The sequence below is a fragment of the Linepithema humile genome, chromosome 2 (assembly GCF_040581485.1).
Source record: "Linepithema humile isolate Giens D197 chromosome 2, Lhum_UNIL_v1.0, whole genome shotgun sequence".
Taxonomy (NCBI): Eukaryota; Metazoa; Arthropoda; class Insecta; order Hymenoptera; family Formicidae; genus Linepithema; species Linepithema humile.
The window spans coordinates 1,988,545-2,012,666 of NC_090129.1; the positions used below are offsets into that span (position 1 = coordinate 1,988,545).

At 38.2% G+C, this 24,122-nt stretch overlaps 1 protein-coding gene across 9 annotated transcripts in view; it reads left to right on the forward strand.

Moving 5' to 3' along the window:
* The window catches only part of dlg1 (discs large 1), a 311,020-nt gene that overhangs the window by 117,541 nt on the left and 169,357 nt on the right, over positions 1-24,122 (forward strand). For 8 of the 9 annotated variants that reach the window (XM_012376102.2, XM_012376104.2, XM_012376103.2 and 5 more), the window contains one exon: positions 21,645-21,749. The exons of the other annotated variant lie outside the window; for it this stretch is intronic. In XM_012376102.2, coding sequence (XP_012231525.1) covers positions 21,645-21,749 — 105 coding nt within the window. The remainder of the gene's footprint in view (positions 1-21,644; positions 21,750-24,122) is intronic. 9 annotated transcript variants of the gene reach the window in all.

Sequence of the window (24,122 nt, forward strand, 5' to 3'; positions counted from 1 at the left end):
CGAATTAAAGTTACACTCTGACAGACCGACAAGATTTTCCGCTCTATTAAGGCGTCCGATCTAGCCTGGAAACTTTGCCTCTCTCGAGGGAAAGAGCGGTTAACCCCACGTCGCATTCCTCGTGAAAGTTTCATTTTGCGAAATGTGCCCATCGATGTGGATTATTGTCTGAGTTCGAAATCGTTGCGATTAGCTCATCGTCTGAGTGCTCCAGTTAACCATTTTAAACTATCGAGCATAGAAACTTCCGTACAAAGCCCTGATAAATAAATGACCCGGAATATTTCTCATTGTTCGTCGAAACAATTATGCGAAATGAGATCTGCCAGCGAAGCTGACTTGATCGTTCTCGAAGAACACAAATTAAGCAAAAATACGGCTTATACCTTTATCATTGATTTTGGCGGATTCGTTAAATAAAAGTTCGACGTTAACCGCGTGCAGAGTAAACTCGAATTTTTTCTCTTTGCACTGGAAAATTTTTTAATCCATGAGTTCACTGAGCTGCAAACGAGCTATTGCGAGCGTACGATCGATTGCCTTGGTCTACGCTCCTGACTTTTAATTAACGTAATTATTAAATAAATCACGTTGCGTCGCAAAAAAAGGAAATACATTACGGCGAACATATAAACACGTAGTCGCTCACTCGTACACTTGCTCGCGTTGAAAACGGCTCGTTTGGGAAAAAATAAATAATGTTTGACACGCTATTTACATATCGTGGATATAGCGATATAGCGCAGCATCGCGCATCCTGTGTCGAACGCAATGGCGGCATAAATTGTTTATTGACGTTGTGTCTCATGAATTTATGTGTGAATGAAGTAAAAAATACGAACACAAAAATATGCGTGGCGGTGCAATTTGATTTGCGATGTCCGTAATTTCGGATATCGTTTATCGTTCGATCCGGTAAACCCGCATTTGCCGATACACACAACGCCGCTATCAGATCGTCGTAAATTAGTCCGCGACGATCCCGGGTGTAATTTCGCCTATCGACAGGTTGCACTTGTGATGCATTAGCGCTGACGACGTAAGACGCTAAATCCGTCAGCGACGCGCTTAATATTGACACGGTCTACTTGGCGCTTGTCATAAAATGAAACGAAGCGAACCGATATGTACGTCTCATAATTGGTGCACCTATTGATTGCAACTGAAATCTATCATATCTTTGTCTATCTATTTATCTAAGATTTTATGTTGAAAAACAATTTTTATTAAAGAAAAATAAAAATCTAAATTTACCGCGATATACAATATATTTACGGTAGAGTTCACAATTGGATTCAAACGATGCTCATTTTATTTTTGTGTATTGCTAATTAATAATTATTCACTGCGCAACAGCAAAATTGACGGCAGAAAATGGCATGCGATTGGCGCGTAACTTTTGATCACGCGATAATTGATGCGCGTATCGCCACACGCTTCGCAGCGTATTCCATTCGCCGTTAAGTGAAAGATTCATGGATCGATAATGACTTTCAAGCGAACTAACGCATTCCAAGCGCCTGAATAATCAACAGGAGGGAACAATCGATCGGCGCCGAATGCTATATAGATTCAGATGACGAGTTAAACGAGCAAATTGCGCTTGTCGCGGATATCGAGAATACTCGCCGTTATCCGGATGTTGTTGGAAAATGGAAGGCACGGGAGAACTTCGTCTAACCCGGGACTCGATGCGGAACGGAACGTTTTGCGCCGACGATTACATAGCGCACGAGATTGTCTCCCCTTCTCACTTCGGAAGTTGTCGCTACCTCGCGGCAAAATTACTGCCACGAATCGTAATTACGAATCGCTTCGACGACGACGCTAATAAATCTATTACGCGCTCAGGGAATATTTATCTGTTTGTAATGATAATACCATTTGCATTCACGTTACGACCAGCTGTCATTGTGAGTGAATATTTTTCGTCGCGTCTGTTTACACAGGTGAAAAATATCGTATAACTTGGTACAGCCGGTTTTGCAAGTTGCGAAAGGACGCTTCGCGCTCGACGAGCTCTATTGAAAGGCCAAATTGGAACTAACTCCGAAACTATACAATATTATCTCCGGTTGAATTTCAATCTGATTAGCTGCTCCTCGAGTTAGCTAGTTCGTGCGGAATAGCTTAACAATGACACGCGTTACGCCGCTGCCGCATTAATCCCGTAAAGACGTTACACCAAGTTCACCGACCATTTTGGAAACTTCGCTCGGTAGCTAACTCGGAACACGCTCGAAGTGATCCTCTCCTCGGACAAATTTCGAGCGTTAGGTCCCGATAACAAATACAGTGAAAGCAGATGATTTGAGTTTAAATGAAATTGAAAGATTCTGAAATTTTGAAATAACATATTGATACCAAACTAACGAACAGTTTTATTATTTTTCCCTTCTTGTTAATCACGAAACAAATTAATTAAGTTATATTATTTATGCTGATATTTTTAAGAAGTAGAATGTTATTACTCTCTCTCTCTCTTTCTCTTTCTTCGTCATTTAAGAAATATATTACTATTAGAAGGGAGAGAGAAAGAGAGAGAGAGAGAGAGAGAGAGAGAGAGAAAGAGCGAGAGAGAGAGAGAGCGAGCGAGATTGGCTGAAGAACTTTCTCTAGTGGAGATGTCAACAGTTTCCTTACTCTATGCGGGAGTGTAGTTTCCCGACGATGTTTTACACCGACTACCCCCGAGCGTATCTCGAGGACTTCTTCCCGAATGAGTACACGCATCTAGTCGGAGTATTCGACTGTGACGAGAGAACTTGGATAGTGCTTCTCCTCGTGGAGCAACTTGCGCAACAAAAGAAATCATCCTTCGAAATTCAAGCGTTTAGTCGGAGACGCTGAAAGTTTCGAGTCGGTTCGTACTGGAATTTGCCTCATTGCTCCGCATGATTTATGCCTGTTCATGATACGGATAGCAGTGATAATGCTACAGCGCGTCTCCGCCACACCGCTAACTTTTCTACGAAATACATATTTCTGTGCTAAATTTCTACATCGGAATTGGTACTTTTAGGATTGAAAATTCTTCGGTCTATAATTGTCCGTGCTTTAAAAACATTAAAAGTCGCTGTCGAAAAAATAGCACAGCGAGAGACAAGATGATTAGATGTATGTAGGTCGTTACGCTAATTCGTATTACATGATATTGGATCATCACGCCGAAGGGAAGGATGACGTGAGAGGATCACGTCCTCGTAAACGCATAGCGTTTCAGCGTAGCTGGGAATGCACAAGGAGACATCTTCTCCATTATGGGTCAAAAGCGGGGTTATATCGCGTTTAGTTACCTACTGATTGATGACCCGACGAGAGGGCGTGTCTCGAGCAAAACGCGCGCAAGCGGCTACTACGCGTTTAAGCCGCCTGAAACCGCGGGCTGACGACCCGACTGAACTAATTACCCACTATGGTACACCTTAATCCACCTCGTATCCACAGATCGATAACCGCCAGCTCAAGGGCCTACACCTCTAACATAAACTTCAAGCATAGTCCCTTAGTGCTGACGCTTGTTTGCTTAAGTTATTTGCAAAATTACTTTAATAATCTACCCTGAGCGCAACTTGTTATCGGTACGGTATCTTTACCCAAGGGTGTCCCGCAATTTAGCTATGCTATAATCTATCATTTAATTACAAATGTGTACTCTTCACGATAACATTTCTAACAAGTTGAGAACCATCGTGCTCTCAGAAGTTTGTAATTTTCGAAATTTTGCAATTGATTGTGTAATTACATAATTTGCACATAATTCACTATGCGTTCTCGAATTAGTTCTAACGTTCTAACGGAAAGAGCCCTTGTTATAGCGCTACTTATCGTAGCATAATTTTACGTAATCTGATGAAATTAACTCCACTTTGTGTTCAAGCATGCATTACTCGCGACTTAAGAGGGACAGGTATGTTAGTTTCATGAAATTTATGTAATATACTCCAACCCCGGTAACCTGAGAAACTCAATAACGGGACGTTTCACACTGGTGATCAATTATAACGAAAAAACGGCCGTGACATCCTATTGAAAATCAATCGCTGAATAAAAGATATTTCGAATTCAGGTCAAATCTATGCAACGGATGCAATATCGCTTGTGCGCAAATTGAGGGCAAATTTCATGAAATGCGAGAATATTTACGTGTGTCGTCGTAATTGATGAGCTTTCCCCAATCGGGCCTAGATCTCTAATTATGGTTACGGAATTTAAGCCTCGCGCGAAATTAATTCCCCGGATTTCGGATTTCATCTCCGCTCGATCGCACGCTCTAATTGCTACGACTCGTCGTTGCATAATTAAAGGAATAATAATACACGTTTATACGTTTCGTGCATATTAACGTTTCGCGAGGTAGAGAGCGAATTAATCTTCCTTTTCTTTTTTTTTTTAACCGAAACACGATGAAGAAATTCAGTCAGAAAAGAAATGCGCTTAGAAAATATAATAAAAATATAATAAATATATTGTTTAAATGTGACGTTTCAAAAACGTATTCGAAAGAATAGGCCATCCTACGCGTTCATCGCATTGATGATCGGTTTGTTTCATTATTAGCGACGTGCATGCAAACGGCGGGTCTTGGGAATCGTCTCGTGTTCTCGTGTGCATAACTACGCCGCAGTTCAGTAGGTTTCTGTAGGAACTTTCAAGGGATTTGTTCCGCTTTGAAGTCCGTGCCGTTGATGCTAACCGCTGTTCCAAACTGTGAACGCGCTCACGACCGGCCAATCTCGTTATCCAACGTCCGGTGGACTTCAGCCACAATTTCTGCAGAATTTCGTGATTGAAACCACGCTTGCTTTGATTGTCGTTCGGCGATGAGAGCAGCGTGCCTTATAATTAGATAAGACTTTTTGAAGGCACACACACACACACGGTAAACTTCAATATCAAATTGATCAACTTTTTTTCAAGTTGATGTAATATTTAATTAAATTGCATCGATGTTTCCAAATTAAAATTGAATTTTTTTTGGATAAAAAATATTTTATCACAATATGAGATGTGCAATATTGATATAAACGAAGTAATGAAATATAAATATTGGAAAATATTTATCAATATATTCGTGTTTATTATTTATAAAATTAACAACCGTATTCTGTTTTACTGCGAAATATGTTTCATTCAAATACATTATCGTCACAACTCGTCGCAAACATTGCTAATATCTGAGTTAGATCCTTTTAGAAATTTCTTTCCTGCGCGCATATAATAAATATTTTTGCGCTTGTAATGAATTAATGATAATCACAATTAAATATACATTTGAATAATGAACAAATAATTGTACTTACCAACTAGATATTGCAGTTTGTTTTACCTGCTATTTTGCCTTTAACTGCTCTGTATCAGTTACGTCAAAGAATACTGAAAACCAGTATTTAATTACGCGCACTACTGAATAAAAGCTGTACACTTCTTTTAAAAAAATCACAGATTTACATCGCAAATTTATTACGCCGCGCGTACATGAAACGCAAACACAAACACGAGATAAAACGCATTTTGTGCTGCAATTATGAGTTATAAAATGAACAATAACTAGAGATTGTTCGATTAAATATAAAGATTATAATGGCTTTGCAATAATAAAAGATATAATGTACTGATATGTTTTTAATCACTATACAGATTGAGCTCTTTTCGTGAAACATTGTATTTAAAAACTCGACTTTTGCAATATTCAACGACAGAGAGAACCATTTGGTAAACCATGAGTTATAAAAAGGATTACATTCATTGCTATGTAAATAATTGTATCAATAACTACTTGTTGTTGCCTCAACAAAGTGCGGATTCGAGACCATTGTATTTTAACAATTTGCTTTTTTTGCAAAAATGTTTAACAATTAAATTTTATTAAGAAAATAAAACAAACAGTATATTTATATATATCATAAAATAATATTGACATGGTAATGTCCAATTTTATATTTTTAAAATTTTAGTTTTTAAATTAAGTTTTATAAATAATAAAATTATAAAATTCTCTTTTTTATATATATTTATAATATTTTATTAAAACTTTGTCATTTTATGATTTAAATTAATAAATTGCTTATATAACTTTTGCAAAATTTGGAATCTTCCACTATTATAGTAGAAAATAATTTTATATCTTATTATTTATTTGCAAGAATGCAAATTGCAGACAAGAATATAAAATCAAAGTGTCAAAGTGTGATCTCAACAATTATGTAGTAGATATTGATGAAAAAATAGTGGATAAGTATTTTGTACAATTATGTATGTACAATAAGTGTAATACAAGAATTCACTCACCGATCGTTGTACCCTAAATGTTTTCAGCTAAATCTGAAAAAATTAATATATATTTCAGTTATTACGAATTATTTTATCTATCAACATACATTTTATAGCTTATTTTCACATATCATTATATTTAATTATTTCCACTTTTATTAAGACATAACTGTGTATCTGAAAAATAATTATTTAAAAATTTAAATAAACACTTAATAAATGTTTTAAGAATTATTTTCAAATATCTTAATGAATACTTTAATTGATCCTAATAAATATGAATAATGATAATTGTAAATGTTATACTACAATTATATATACATACGTATTTAAATGATGAACAAATATGCACATAATTATACTCACCAGCTAGGGTATTGAAGTTTGTTTTATCTACTGCAAATTTCGCTTGTTAGACTGCTCTGCATCAGCTCTATCGAGGAATCGATGAATACCAAAAATTCACTCTTATTGTCAGTTACACACACTTCACTTTCACTTTCTACTGGTTTACGTTGCGAATTTACTGCGGTACACAAAATGTAAACACTAGATAAAACACATTCTGTGCCGTGACGCGTTCTCGTATATAATTATGGCGCGCACTCAAAGCGAGACAAATGACTTGACCGTTACGCAATCATCAAGTATGGACACATACACACACAATAACTAAGTCGATTTAATTTTAACAAGCTAAAAGCAATATACATATTATATCTAATAAAAAATATACCATGCATCTATGCACGTATTGTAGTATACGTATTTATAATATCAAAATCTGTACTTATTGAGACTGCACTCGTTTACATACACACACTATACACAGCGGTCGACGAAACGTCGTTAATCGCGAACACTCGCGGCAACAATACATTCCGGTAATTTCTCCTCATTTTAGTCAGCACTCCCGGCAAAAATTTACTCTGATTATACATTTTTAACAAATGAACCACGTAATTAATTGCGGAACGTTTGCGCTTTATATTTTGCGACACGACATGTCAAAAAGTATGATGATGACTGAAGGGTGGTGCGCATAGCAGTAAATATTTCGATAATATCGAAATTATTATCGATTAAATTGCGATCGAGAATGACGCGCGGTACAATGAAGATTGTCATTGCGGCCAAAGGGTGGCGCGAGTGGTGTCACTATCGATATCGATATTACGCGCCCTCCGGCCGCCATGACGCTAGAATACATACGCCTCTCACACAAGGTCGCGTCTGTATTCTAGGCTTTTGGACATTATTAGCCGCCATATTGTTCATTATATCGCGTCGGTTTGCAAGTCACGGACGTTCCGCGATTAACCGCATATTTTACCCGTTAAAAGTGCGTAATAAGTGCAAATTTTCGCCGGGAGTGTCGATTAAAGTAACGGGCGATCATCAGAACGTATAATTTGCCGTGGATATTCGCGTGAAATGGCGTTTCGTCGCAATTGACCTCGGGAAAATTAGCGCTAGGTTAAAGCGCCGATCCGGTAGTTTGATAAGTACAAATTCCAACGCCATAGACACAGCAACGATCTATGTTCGCTCTGGATCGAAGCGCAATGTACTTTTTATTGAAAATGTTGAAAATTGAGCGGAATTCAATCTGGTAAACATCGTTTGTCTCATCTTCCCGCCAAGCATCCGTTTGTCTCGCTCGCTCCAATTGTGTGTATCCAGCGCCGCCAAACTAAACAATAACGGTCGCGTGAAGTGCGTTCCGCGTATTGTGTATCAATTTCGCGACGTGTATTCGTGATCGTCGAAAATAAAGCGTACAGCAGATGATTTTTGTTCGTAATTGACAATAAGTCAGTTTCCGTCGGCATCAAGAAGGTTTTCGATATTCATTGATTCGAAAGATTACTGAGATGATGCAGAGCTACTGAGGTGGAATCAAATACGGCGTCTGTAGCGAGTGAAGCAGACTGTGGATAACTTAACGTGAGTGGAATTCATTATTTGAATATGTATACTATTATTACTGCTGAGTGGTTGCGTGCAATAAATCGCCGGATCCTGCGATTCAGTGACTTGGCCACACGGCTCGTATTTCACTGTCTTTTCGCGTTGCTTGTGCTCAAAAATATTTCGACCAACTGCTGCAATGAATATTAGATATTTGTGTGAAATTTAATACCTGCCTGCCCAGAATTATTTTGACGTTTATATAGAGCGGGAGACTTTCATACATACGACACAGATGTATTGTCGCGTATACCTGTCTATCGGATTTAATGTTTTCGGATGCGTCAATGCGGGTAACCGACCCAGATAGGCCATTAGCTTTACGACAGGATTGCGCATAGACTAGCTTTGTGCCTTTGCCCTAAACGCGATGTCATCGCCAATTTCCATCATCATATAATCCTACACTTAATAGTCGGCTTTCAGAAATTAATGTATAATACAATATATTGCTGTGTTTATATTGATTAAGATTTCCTTGGTCAAAATTTTTGCTGAAAAAGGAGAATGTATTATGAATTGTATATTACAAGTTGAGTCCTTCTTTCATTCGTGGCACAAAAGTACTTATTACAATTTCATCTAAGTAGTCTCGGCATCGTAAAGCTCCGCTTACAGTCGATTACAGTACTTGCAACTATCGCGATTACCGTAACTCAGCAGTTTCATTCCACCGTCGCCTTCCACTCTCGCTGATAGCGTATAGATTCGAATGGGTTTTCAAATTGAACAACGCCCTGACCGGCATTTCTCGAGTACACTGTACGTGGACACTGCAAATGGCCAACTGCGGTTGATTGGTCGGCAAAATTTTTCAAGCGTATATTTGGGCGTATATTTCAAGCGTTTCGGACAGGAAACAGTTGCATCGAGCAAATTGTTGCGCGAACTCGGCTCGGCTCGGCTCGTGATATTCGGGGAAATTTTCTCATTAATTTTGCGCGTGGCTTAATTATTAGATACAAGTTTCCTCAGAAATGGTAAAAGTATTACAAAACAAAATATTTATTTTTATAAATATGATGTAAAACCTTCAGCAATTGTGTCGCATATTTCGTGATTTACATCAATTTTCATGGAAAATTTCGAAAGTTTTGATCAATGATATTGATATTGCTTATAATTTGTATTTGTAATCGGAATTGATTACTTTTAAATTCATTGCATAAAGCACATGAGATATTTGCAATGGAAAATCCGAGAAATGCATAATTAAAACAAATCATTTAAACATAAATAAATGCAATGCAATCTTTAAATTTTTAAATCTTTGACGTGAATTAACAATAAGCTTACATTAAATAATTTATAATTTGTAATAGATTTTGAATTAAAATTCTATATATAATTTTATGTGTGTTGTGTAACAAAGAAAATATTTTAAAAATCAGAATACATATATACATTAGAACACTGATATATATTTTATATATTAAATTCTTCAAATGTTTTCTATCACATGAAATTATGAATAGATTTTTATTTTGAATTTTGTCGCGAATTATATGGATATCCTCTAAAGCAAGCTTTAATTAGGAGATCCCGGAATTGCGCAAAAGCGCTATTCACTTCTCCAGCAAGACCATGATGCTTGTAACTGCTCAGAGAATCACTTCCATAAAGCTGGCATTTTATCTTTAAAAAAATAAATTTTTATTAAAATTTTTAATATATCTCGAAGACTTCTAGACGTCCTTGCTTTAAATATAAAAGTAATTTTTGATGAATAAAGTTAAAAATTCTATTGATAAAACTTTAAAATGTCAACCTCACAAAACGCAATCAACAAAATTAATTATTCTTAATAATATTGCTGATTTAGTAATTGTGTTTTGTGAAATTAGCATCCCAATATTTTATCAATGAGCTTTTTAACTTAATTAATCAAAATTATTTCTAAATTTAATAAGGAACTCTTCCAGATGCATTATTTATCGATGTCACTCTTGCATTTATGCGCCTACAAAAAATTCGCGTTTACGAAAATTTACACGATTCAGAGAAAATTAACACGTTTCGTATCAGAAAATGACAGCTGAAGACAACTGTAGGGAAAGTCAAACGCTATTTACAAACTGCGAAGTATCTGATTGCAATCCGTCCGGTGGCGAACAATATAATCGGGCGCTTGAAGTTACGAAACATTTATTGGCTCGATCGCCCGACGGCCTTTTGACTGGGAGCTTGCGCGGCCGCATAACCACGACACGAAAGCGTGCGAACACACATGCGTGCGGGGGATGAAATCTGAGCCACACACGCGGGACGCGCCGGGGACGGTGGCGGGGTCTGCATCCTGCTTTGAGACCGGACGCTGCGGAACAGGCACGAGCCGGTGTTAACAATGCACTTCGCTCGAGCTCGACTATATCCGGTCACGTGCCGGTGCGTGACTTCCTTTCATCAGCTTACAAAGCTTGTTGGAGCGAATGAGGTGACACGAGCTCCTGAAACTCACCACAGTGACTTTATCGCGACATCGCATAGCGTTGTTTAGAAAGGGAGAGGGAAGGATTTGCTTCTTTATTCATTGTTAATAGTCGGAAGTCAAGCGCGTTCGGTACAGATTAGCGTCGCTCACAATCAGATACACCGCTCAGATGTTCTGAAAACGCGAGACTTGCAAGTCATTGTTAAAATTTAATTATTTGCAATAAAATTTATTATTATATGCAAAGATATTTATGACAAACATCTTCGAGAGGAAAATTCGATTATATAAAAATTTTATATAAAATTGTTTCAATGATTTGTGGTTGCATAGAGAGACTTGACTCTTTTGACGAGTTAACAAAAATATTTATTCTAACTCTTCGCTATCCATCAACCGGTTAAATGTTTCCAACTTTTATGAAAGTAAATCCTTATATCTTGTACCGAGTATTTTCAGTTACACCCTATATTGCATTGCGGGGGCAGTAAAGGTTGACGTCCTAAATCTCCGGCCTATATTACGGCCGCCGAGCAGCGGTTGCCTGCTCGATCGATGGACCTATAAACCTGTCGTGTCCCACTGCCACTTTGGAAAAAGGTATTGTAATCCGCCTAGCGGGCAACCTCGTGATCGCCAAAATGTATTTCGGCCGTGTCACGGCAAAACCACGCTTTTTTCTCACTTCTCAACCCCGTTTGTCATGAGAATTATCAAGTATAAAAGTGCACATATAGCGTTGCATTGTTTCAGTTACGAGATATTTTATTTTCCGCGTGCAAAAATATTTATAAAAAAAACTTTTGAAGAAATATAGTCAATATATCCAGTAATTTGAGTGTAAGAACGAAAGGAAGCCTGTTCGCATTATACGCTTGACATCGATATCGCATTAAGCACGATATTCCAGACACAGAACACTCCGGATACTCGCAATCGGCGAAACTGTCGGCGTTCCATAGCTTGTATGGATCTTGCTCGAAGCCTAATGGCGAGATTAGATTTCTCCTTATGATCGACTCGATGGCAGATTAACAGAGCAGCGAGCCGCAGTCGTAAATACGAGCTTTACTTCGGTGCCAATCAGTACGGATTAGGTCGGGTCGTACGTAATGCCGTCTCGCTGTGAATGAAGCTTAGTACACCGACAATTGTAATCTAGATCGATGTCCCAGGCGTCGCGGAATTCAGTGCTAGGAGTTAATTACATGGCGCGCATTACGCGGCGGATTGCATTGCGTTGGTCGCTTCTCTGTCTCTTGGCTAAGTGACGAGAATGTAAGTGCGTCGTTCCGATTAAGGAGGTTATCGCATTCGATTGCACAAATTGTAAATGTAACTACTGCGAATAAAGCAGAAATATATTATTACGTGCTTTTGAATTGATTAACGCATGTATATAAATATTTACGAAAAACAAACTGTTAGTGAAAGATAATACATCATATGATTGTAGCGTGCAATAGGAAATTGTGTTTATTTCAACAATGAAGTTGACTGCAAATGTAACGCAAGGAAATTTGATACATAATGGATGCTTGTATCAGCTTTCAGAACTGCGTTGTCCGAGTATTATGAGTTCCTAGCATGATATATATTCTCGTACTCTCGCGCAAAGAGCACGGGATTATGCTCTAAGCGCGTAATTAGTGCGCGGGGCAAGGAAGTATCATTAAGAGGGAAGTCGAACTCCGACAAGAGATGTACCTTGTGGCAGCTCGGTTTTGCTCGTTAATACCGATCATTAATATTCGTCACTAATGCTCGTATGACTGTTCCGATTCGCCCGCATTTATCTTATAATATTTCTTGCGTTATATAATTAAATAATATATTTCAATTGTCAAACGATCGCGGATTAAATTTTGAGTGTAAGATAAATTTGTTTATTATAAAAATTATTATAAATGTGGGATAAATGATTGGTCAGGAATAACAGGAATAATAACAATTTGTTGACAGTTTAGTTTATAACAAACTCATATAAACTCTGTCTCTCGAAATGCTCAAAAACTCACTCTCGAAGCACTCTTAAAACTTCTTAAAACTCACTCTCGAAACACTCCGTCCATTCGCTTTCAATTGCTCGTCCTTGTATCACACTCTTGATTATCAATGACGCACGCACGTATTCTCGTTATTTTTTAAAACTTCAATCATACGCCGTACTCGCTTTCAACATATACCGCAATCACTCAAAACAGTCACATTGCACAATCGTACATCAAACGTTCCGACATTCTTTCTTTTTTTTCACTCATTCTCTCATTCTCTCGCTTGTTCTCTTTCTTGTTCATTCTCTCATACGTTGATATTTTATAATTCTACGTAAATTAAAGTTTACTGGACTTTATACGAGAAAAAATATGTCATAGCTTATTGAACATTATAGTGAGATTTTATTGTTAATTACTCATTTTTTGCAATGTTAGATTTACTACTTTCAAGTATTTCGAGCTTTTCCAGCTGTAATGCATTAAAACATATCTAAAATATGGAAGCATTATAAGTATATAATTACAATAGCTTTTAATGAGCAACTTTAAACCAATTTTATTTTTTAGCATCTTTATTTCATAATATCTGATTAAAATATTAACAATGTTAACATGTTACAATGTTAACATGTTACAATCGTGAAAACATATTAAAATATTTTTTTGCTACTTTATAATTAGTTTTTGTTTAAAATATTTAAAAATCATCAAACTTATAATCTTGTCTCTATCTGAAGTTTATTGATTTGAAGTTTTTTGACAAAATTAAAATGCGATAGAAATCAAAGATTACTTCTGTGCTAGAAACGAGTCTAATCTCTTTCGAGAACGAAATCTTTCCAATGTAATACATGCTGGCTAAATTTATCATCTCCGCTTTATGTTATATCTTATGGGAAAACAAGTCGTTTCGCTGAATGAGCATATGCGCACATGTGCGTAGTTAGGTAGGGTTTTAGCCGGCAATCTCCAAATTGTTGCATTTGAATGTTTCTATTTTTCACGCGCGCATTATTTTACTCTCCGGATTCTGTTCGCACGAGTGCGAGGACAGCAACGTCCCACAAGAGCGTAATTATAGCGAGGTGGCTGTATATATCATTAAGAACGCGAAGGAGGAGCGCAGCGTGAAAAGAGATGCACTCCATTGCCGGCGGGGAGTTATTACGGCGACTTAGAAGGAGAAAAGCACGGCGGGATGTGACGCGGGGCGACGCACGAGGGGAGGATGTAACATATATATTCCGTAAAATAACGACCTCATTATCAGCCACCAGCTGGTTGCCGGGCGCGGCGGTATTAGACCGCCCGATATTTATGCGTGCTTTTATTAAGCCCCATATTCAATGGCCTCAGCTCCACCGCGCTCTCTCGTTTCTCGTGACTTTCCAAAGGCCCTCACGCCTTGTTATCGCGTTATCGTTAAGCACCGCGAGATATCTTTAACGGCTGAATCTTCCATTTACGGCCTATTAAAATGGTTGAATAATACGAGATCTGTAAAAAGAGCACGATTTATTTTTCTCCAATGACGAGATACTGCGCTTGAGATTCAGACCTCATCGCGATTGACTATGGTTTCATTCAGCTTTTGTCGCATTTAAGTTTTTCTAGATATTGCTCTTTTATATTTGAATTGTAATAGTACTTTGAAAGGTATTGCGGTAGTCAAAGCAAATTAGTTTTTAAAATTCCAAAAAAAGTTGAAACTTGCAAACTGTTTCGCTGATATTTTACTGAAAAAAACTCATAATATTACAATTTTTGAAATGATACTTTTTACGAACGCTACTCGGAGCAAGGAATATCCTAGAATTACGACAGCCATCGAGCATAATATCCACATTGGTGCCATGAAAATTTCCCTGTCCATTTAAACGGAAACGATCCGCGAGAGCGAACGAATAAGAGATTTGATCGACGAGGCGCTTACGCGTAATTCCGTCCTGCCATCGTGAAGAACAGTTAAATAATAGCGTCGATGATACGAATGGAGCAATATCCCGGTATTACGGCATCCTTGAGCCGCGGAACTTCGCGGTGTAGAAACGATATTTCATTCTATCCAGTTCAGTCTTCGGATTTTGTCGTCTTTTCATCCCGCGATAAAACTGTTACCGTCCTTGCAAGGGGTGTCATCGACACTGCGTGATAACCCCCGACGCTATCCAACAAAATTAGTTTCAACGATGGTATCCGCGCTGCCCACGTTGCTCGCCGGTGTGTAAAGCCGTGTACTTTCACCGATACTATCGACGTGTCGCCGCCTCGGGTGGAGAATGTGGTCGTTCGATAGTCGAGTTATGTCTGGAGAGTTACACCAAGAATCCTATCGCAGCGATCGCTTCTGTATTAGATAACCGCGCAATGTTCGCGAGTTCATTTATAGTCATTTATCTAACTCCACACGTTATTTGGCGGGATAGCGCGAGTTTGAGCGGGAGCGCGAGATGTCATCTGTCAGGATCTTATTTTATTATTGCATTTCACTGAGCTTTTATAGCGTACACAGCTTTTAACTTATTTACGATACTCGATATTCCTAACTATCGTTTATTATAAATTATAATAAAGTATCGGAAAATATCTGAATTTTTCATGCATAGCTAACAGCTATCGCATTCGAGATCTGCTTGTGAGTTTAATGAAATATTTTCTGACGATACTATATTATTTTCTCCGGACAATAAAGTTGACGTAGTTTATTTTTATTTTCGAAATACAGTAAGAGCGAAATGTAAGGGACAAATATGGATAAAATATTTCAAAAATCATAATAAGGCTATTTTTGTAGAACGTTCGGATTTTTTCGTGTATATAAAAACGTTTATAACTGATAGAAAAAGATAACGATAAGTTTTCGTAAAAGAGTGGCTTCGGCTTTGAAAGCTTTCCAATTTCTTTTCAGATTTCGTAAGAATTTCATTTCAGATCGCAGCGAATACAACGGTTAAATCCTCTCATTTCGCTCTTACGGTAAAGACACGGAATCTTCAATGATAGAACGCATAGGAATCGCAGATACTTGTAGGAAACAAAGAACTACCGATTCTAATCGAGTTCTTTAATGAAAAGTGCACAGTCTTTGTCAATTCAGAAAAATATTCTAAAAATAGTGTAATTCAAATGCAATACTCGATAAAGGCTTTATTGCGTTGAACTTTCAGATTATTTAATTAAAAGATTAAAATTATTACGAAAATTGAAGAGAAAATTCTGTTTATAATTAATATAAAGCGAGTATTTGAAGATATTTCTTTCGTAGTTTTCTGAACAAAATGGAATGAAAGAAAGCAGTCTTATATTTTTTTCCAAATATAGAAGAAAAATGTTTTGAGGTAAATATTTGTCAGAATAAATATTTTTATTTCATTAAGCGAAAACTACTAAAATTGTAAGAATTTAATGTGTTTATCACTTGAAATTCAATAAATTTTTGAAATACTGCGAAAAGAGCACACATGCTTGTTGTTCTTTTCTTCCAAGCTTTTTTTTTCAAGATTTTTATTTTTCTTCAAGCATGAAAATTGGTAAAGGTTTTGTATATATGTATATTTCTCTCTCGGATAAAAAATTTTAAAAATATCGATGGTAACTCGACTATTATTTTTGGAGTATGAAATTGAACGGTGCGCGGTATAACTTGGACAGTTGCTTTTATACACGTATTGTAAATATTTCATGCAATTAAAAACGGGAACACTACAATTTTTTTATTGGGATATTCTAGAATTATCTTGTATGAAACACTCAACGAAATCAAAATTGAAATCATTTTGGTGGCTGATAAAATGCCGCTTTTTAGAATTACTGAAACCACTTCAGAAAATTGAAGTTAGTACATCTTCGACGATGTTCTGAGGATTACCGCGCAATGTGATCAAATCCGATTTATACGCAAAAATTTTTAATGTGAAAAATACGCAACTTATTATTCTTCCAACCCATATATTAATAAAAAAGAAATAGAGAGAAATGTCGATTATATAATTCTCTTTCCTTGAAGTTGTGTCTGCTCGTATTCCCTCATAAAAATTGAAAAGTAAACAGCGATAATCCACGCGACAGCGGTGGCGTTGGGGGCGATAAATGTTGGTTACCGGGAACAAAATCCGCGTTATTGATATCTAGAGGGGTGCGAAGGAGGGAGGATCGAAGCTAGGTCGGAACGATGTTCGCTCGCAGTACCTTCTGCGTGACTGCAAAAGTCGTTGGGCGAAGTTTTCGAGTTATCGAACGCGATATATATGCTCTCGTTGCCTCGGAGGAATGGGATACGTGCCTCGAATCCGCAATGTGCGAACCGGAAGTATCTGTTTTTCTTTCCTGCGCGAAAGCAACCGTGACATTCGGAGTAGGAAAAAGAACGGGAGAATGGGCCTTAAGATTCATAGCTTCGCGAAATTTTTTTGCACTCGATTTTGCGCTGTATAGCGATTCGATCGCCGAATACATAGAGCCACGAACGGAGATTCGCGCTACTAACAAGTTACTTGCCCGTAGGTTCTCGAGCCTTTGATATTACCGACTTACAAATTCCACCCAGCCTTCATTATTACCCGCATATGCCTATAAATTGCATACACGTCCGATCTAATGCGAACTCTCTTATCACGTTCTCTTCGCGTGTGATTAGGGGACTATACGTGCGAGAGATCCGTGCGGTATTCGTGCGAAAACTTGGTGCGCGTTGCAAAGGAGTCGCGCGAAGTTTCGAGCCCGTGTTCTCCACATACGTCGGCAACGTGCAATCACCGACAGCAGATTATTGGAAATGCGTCCAAGTGTCGCGTTCTCGTCGCCGAGTCGCGCAGATTCTGCGGGCGTCTTCGGCATGTTTGGCATTGGCAAGGCGAGTGGATACCGTCGCTTTGTGGTCAAACCGAGGCGGGCGTATTCGACGACAAAGTGCAAGCGGTTACGGTTGCTCGTGCCGTGCGCAATAATGGATTTTACTTTTCCGCCAACTCCACGCGAAGACTATTTTATTGCGTTACGCTCGCAAATTTAATTGTTTCAATTAAAATTTCGCTAGCTACTTATTTAACAATATTACTCTCGAGCAATGCAATTTTCTTATTTACTTTACATTGTTTGCATTTCAAATATTAAAGTAATTAATTAAATATTAGCAAAAATAACTAAAATACGCAAATTTAAAATTTTTATATCTTTAACATTTTCAGATATTTTCATGATTGCATATATTTGATTTAAACATGAAACACTACATGTAACAGATTTAAATTAAATCAATCTGAACTTTTTATAACTGAATGTAATAATAAATATAATTCATACATATAGTGGTCCAATTAATAAAAAAATTGGTTCAATAAAAATGGATGAAAAAAACATTTATTAAAATGTTGAAGAATAGATAATTTTATCAATTGTGAAAGAAATCTTAACAATTTATGACGCACAAATAAAATTGTACGTTATGTAATTATTATTCTAGTGAAAGTTTGTTGACTTATTTTGTGTTAATAAAGCGAAAGCAGAATTAATAAATGCATAGACAAACCATCGTCGAACAATAATGCAACGCGCGTAACAATGCAAGATTTCGTAACAATCAATTTATTTATAACGATCATTATCTCACGACGGCTGATTATAACTGCTGTTCTACCGATGAAACTAATGTTAGAATTTTAATTGATATGCGAACAACGTTCGCGAAATATGCGCAAACTATTGTTAAGTTTGTTAATTTGACTCAGTAATTAATTAGTAAGCCGCTTTAAATTTTCTGAAATCTAGTGTTCACGCACCTCACAAATTCCTCTGACAGGATACTCGCCGGTCAATATTACACACGCAGCATTTTAATTGCGTATCATATTGACGCTTGTGTGCAGGAATAATACGCGCGGTACGTTGTAAACGCACTCCGTCGGCTCGCATCAACCGTTGTCACGCGGTTGTCGTCTGGCTATAGCTTGACATGTCGAGACTGCCAGTGGTTATGGCCGCGTCATGATCAGACGTGACATACGTTTGTGCTGTAGCGGCGTAGTCTATCAGCAAGTCAAACGCCGCCTTATGAAATCTCGTATCGGATACGATATCGCGCGCGCGTGTAACGAAAATAGTTGCGATCAAGTAAACATTTATGCTGTCGCGTGTCATAAATAAACACGAAAAAAACAAATACACGATAAATGTAAATAAATTCGAAAGGAACATCCGCAGCTACCGGCGCGATCAGCGATTGTTTGGAAAAATCGCGCAGTGTTTGATTCGCCGTATTTTTTTCCGGCTTTAAAATGACGCATTAGATATTGACGCATGGAGACGCGCGGAGAAGAAGAGAGAGAGAGATTGCTCGCGCGGGTCCCAGGATTTAGTACATCGATATAAATACCGACACGGCCCTTCAAAATATCCGGCTACGGACTATCGTATCATATCCAAAATATCCGGCTGCGTGTATCGTATTCGGCCGAGCGCGGTTGGCTTTTAACGGCAATGCTGGTAGTTCCAGAACGCGACCAGCGATAATGATCGACGGTATCAGTATAGATTTTCATCAAATCGGTCGAAGTGCGATACCATTCAGTCGGCCTCAGTCGTTCAGCCGTGGAACGCTTCGCCGCAGGATTATTCTCTATTATCGGAGCGGTGCATATTGCGACGTCATAAAATCGGGACGCAATAGCCCGCGGGTAATCGCGAACGCACTCGCAGTGCGCGCTCGCTCGCGCGAACCATTATCGTTTACGTGCATTAGAACTCATTCGCAGAGTTATGAACAACTGCGAACATTCAGCGCGTTCGCGGATTAATCGCGATGAGTTCCTTCCGCGGGGCGGTTTCAAATTTGCGAAAGCGAGAAAGCGTGCGCTTTCGAAAACTCTGCGAAATCTCCGTCGGGGCATACGGGCCCGGCAACCTATTTCTCATTACTCGACAACAAAACAAATTAATCCGATTACGAGGGGATTCGTGGATAATCGCGCGGATCCAAATAAAGAAAAAATTTTTATTACAACGAAAATTGCGCGAAAGATATTACAGCTCGGAAAACTAATTTCACGCTGGACGTTTGGTATTTCTTAAAAAAATTTTAAAAAAATTAAAAAAATTTTAAAAAAATCACGTGGTTTGTACAATGTACCAGTTTTTTGTGGGATGAGAAACCGTAATGGCTTTAATTAGAAATTTACTAGCGTTGCGCGAAAGGAAAATATTATGTAAATGTTAGAGCGAGACTAGAATGCAAAAATATTGCACTATAATGTTTTGTGAGTTTTGAATCATTATACATGGAAGCATGACGTTTCTTAAATATTGAAAAATATATGACAGATATATGCGGCGTTTGATGCACCCGAGGAGAGTACTTAGATTGCCGGAATCGTACGGACGCGCGATAGCGAAATAGTATATTCTCGCTCGGCAAAGTAAAACTACTCGCATCGGGAGATGTATACGCCGTGATGTACGAGAATGCACCTGAGAGGACATAAAATATTAATGCGCGCTACTTTACTTTTCAATTTTATCCGATACGCCCTATCTTTGAAAGCTGCGGGAATGTGATGCGCTATTTTCACGTGACGTCCGGCAGTTTTATTTATGTGCGCGCGATACTCGGACAGGAACGTTTATTAATGCCAGAAGTGCCGCTCGTGTCGCGACATTCACTTTTTGTCAAAATGACTTCTCGATTTCGAGAGCGCGAGTAATCGCTAGCCCGATGAACTTACACGTAAAGCACCGGACTTTCAATCTCGTTTTCTACGCATAACATCGAACTTCATTGCTCCAAGTTTCAGACAACGTCCGCCTTTACTTCGTAATTACTTTCTTTCGTGTAGGGCTTCGATGTAATTAGCTAATTAGTAATCCACTTAATTATTGCTCAACTATTACGACAAGCGCAATTAAAAATTCTCGGATGCGGATGTTTTTTTAAACGTTAGACTGCTTCCTTGCGCCGTTGTTCTCTCCTCGTCGTCGGTGTAATAATTGTAAGTACCTCACGTGCTACATTTTAAAGTGGAGCGCGGCATTTGTTATCCCGCCAGCCGCTGTAAATAAAAAATGCGCGCCGTAGCAACTGCGGCTCGCGGCGGTGGTGGGAGTTTTCGTCGGTACGTGTTGGAGGACGTTCCGAAAGAACAAACGAATTCCGGGGACGATAGTCGCGATGCATATTTAATAGAGGCGAGCCCCCGTTGTCGGCGGAGATAAAGCGGCGCTCGATGTTAAACGCACCTGCGCGCATCGAAAGTTCACCATGAATAATTCCGTTTTGCTCGTTTAGTACGCTGCCACCGCGCGAGACGACGACGTCAGTCAGTCCAACCCAGCCACGTAATTGACCTTGCATCTCACGATTTTATTCCCTCCTCCCACCTGCACTACTTAATCTACGACGGCCGGAACACGTACTGTTCCGTTGCGATCGATCCGTCCCGGGTCGGCGTTAGGAAACCTGATGCCCCACATATCAAGTGTTTGCTGTTTGAGATGCTACGTCTACATCAAAGCTGCTATCATAGCACGGATATTCTAGATAGCTTAGGAGTCTATAATCGTTAATAAAATGTAAAATAGACACGGGTGCTAAGAGGATGATTTTGAACTGTTTAATTAAAATGTTTAAAAATGATTAAAAAAAAGAAGAGGAAAATCTATTATTTATGATCTCATTTTGTTTATTACTCAGTTTGGTAATTCAGTATTTATATGAGAAATATCAATATCATTTTGTATTTTTATTGTTATTTTTAATTCAATGTTGTGTTGATATTTGATATCATAGCTATCAGGCAATATTTTCAACTCCGAATTCGCAATTGTAATTTGTGGATACTAAAAACGATACATTTTTAAATTGAATTGAAATTCGACCGACGTAAAGGTTCGAGAAGCCATGCGGAAACAATTCGGCAATGCACGCTTTCTTCCGTTGACACGGAACACAATGGTATATTTTTCAGATGATGTGATCGTTTCAGGGTGGTCCAGCCTCCGCCTTGCCGTTGACCCAGACTCTGTCGAACATTTACGGCCGCAGATCGGCCAGTCCCGATGTACCAGGCCCCGATGTAGACGAGACTCAGGTTCGTAGACGTGCAAATTCTGAAACTAAGTGTGAATTTTTAAAATGTTTGCTTCCGCGAGAAATACTGGTGTCGCAAACTAAAACCTGTTCCACTAAATTCGTTAGAAACGTAACAATTATCATGACACAACTAATGAAACAATACGTTGAGGATTAATCTAATGAAATATTAAGTGCACATTTGGAACAAGGAATTTCTTCTTTTTTGAAGCATTATCTGATAGCTATTTGAATTAATCAGTAATCGATAATTGTGCCAAAATTGCAGTGTTTCGTAAAATTTATCTGAATTTATTAATCAATACATGTAAAATAAGAAATGAATTAATTGATTGTCGTTCGTACTTGGTGTACAGCTCAGGCTAGCGATGGTAAACCCATTCTCTGTAGTCGAATGTCAGGAAGAGCTCTGGTTTACCAACTTATTCGCAAGATTCGCGAAGTCACAGTCCAGAATTTGCCCACAGCATTACAAGCTATTTTTGAGAGTTCGTCGATAACGCGATTTCCAAGAAAAGAATCATTTTAACAAGAAATTTCACATTCTTATAACAAAATATTAACGATTATCAAATTAAATTTAGTAAAAGAAAAATAAGAAATGTAATAATTATTTTGATATTTTGCGATTTTGGTGGTATTTTATTTTTTTATCTTTTTTCTTTGCTTAATCATCTGCACTCGATCTGCATCGATGGTTAATTTTAGACTCACCCAAGCCATGCTTTATATAGATGGCAAATAGTCTAGTAAAGAGAGACGGCAGAATCACTTTATACGATCTTGTATCTGATTTTCTCTGGTGTAAGCACCAACTCTGAGGCGGATCTCCGGTGAACATGCTTAGTCTTAGTGTATAACACGGGTTTTAAACTCTCTCATAAGGGTCTTAAGGTCTAATAGCTGTTCTAAAGCATCTGCCATCAAGCCTAATCGTGCGAAAGAGACACTCGGATGTACTTGTTGTAAATGTATTCTCTCCACCCTAGAGAAATGTAATGTGACACTATAACAAATATTTTTTAAAAATTATCTGTTGAATTTTGAAACATCGCGACTGCGATGTAAAGTAATAATTTTATTAAATTTTATTTTTGCGATCTGTGCACTTTTACATACACAAGGTTACGGTGTACGTGATGTATTATTAAAAAAGTGGCAGTTACCGAATTTTTATTACCTAAATCCATTCGCTGTGTTCCTATCATATTTGTCTGTTCGAGTAGCATTCGGATGAACGATTTTCAACATTGAAAATGAAAAAAAGCGCCGATTTAACGCATATCTATCGTCTCTCCACAAAAATCAAAATGAATATGCGCAGTACGTATGCATGTAAATCTCGATGAATACTCGATGAATGTGCTTTCATCGATGCTATCAACAATTATCAAACTTGTATGAATTCGTTTATTGACTTCTTTTCTTTTGCTTAAATGTAGTATACATCAATTTGTATCGATATATTCCATTGAGAAAAATTGTAAGTTTACAATTCTTTATTTTGACAAAAAATCGACTACCTGACGCGTTATAGTTTACGATTTATCAACAATCACGCTTAAATAAATAGGATTCTTCGAACTATGCTGACAAGCAGATTTTGCTCAAGTTCGCCAGTTAATTAAGGCTTAATGATGCTATTCACACTCACCGTCTTTCTATAACTATGGCGGCCTCTTTGTTCCTTTTGACGTGTTGGCAATTACATTAATATCGCGAATCGCGAAGCACTCGAGTGCTGCTTTTTCACTGCTTTCAACCAGCTTAGCGCGACACTTAAAGTTTAACATGAAAAGAGCATTTGTCTCCTGAGCTTCTTATCGAAAAGCGGTAAGGGATTTATCTCGGTCAACTATAAATATAGAAATTAATTCGCCTTATGTCAGCGGCAGACTATAATTTTCTACCGTCCTGCTCTTCGGCCTTTCGCCGTCGTTACGGCCTCGCAAGGCCTCGCCTTGCGCAATTCTTCGCTTCGTTTCAGAACACAATTCGTGCGGTTCTTGATTATCTCTTCACGTTCTTCCCATCGAGCCGCGAGGTTTCCCGAAGCTGCGGGACGCCGCATTGTGCCCCAGCATTGTGCTCGTAATGGACATCCGATTCGCGGAATGAAAAGGTCACGAAGGTTCGCTTAAAGACTTGCGCGATAGACGGCTGTGCGTGACGGTTAATTAACCCGCATGAGGATATTTCGTGTATCGTTGTGTTCGCGAGTAACTGCGAGCGATCTCAATGGAGATTCAATCTGTACGTCAAGTGACAAGTTGAACGGTGAATCGAGCAAACGCGATCACTTGTAAATACTCGGCAACTTATTTCTGCGTGACGCTGGAAAATTCATGATATGTAAATTTGCGTAGCAAAA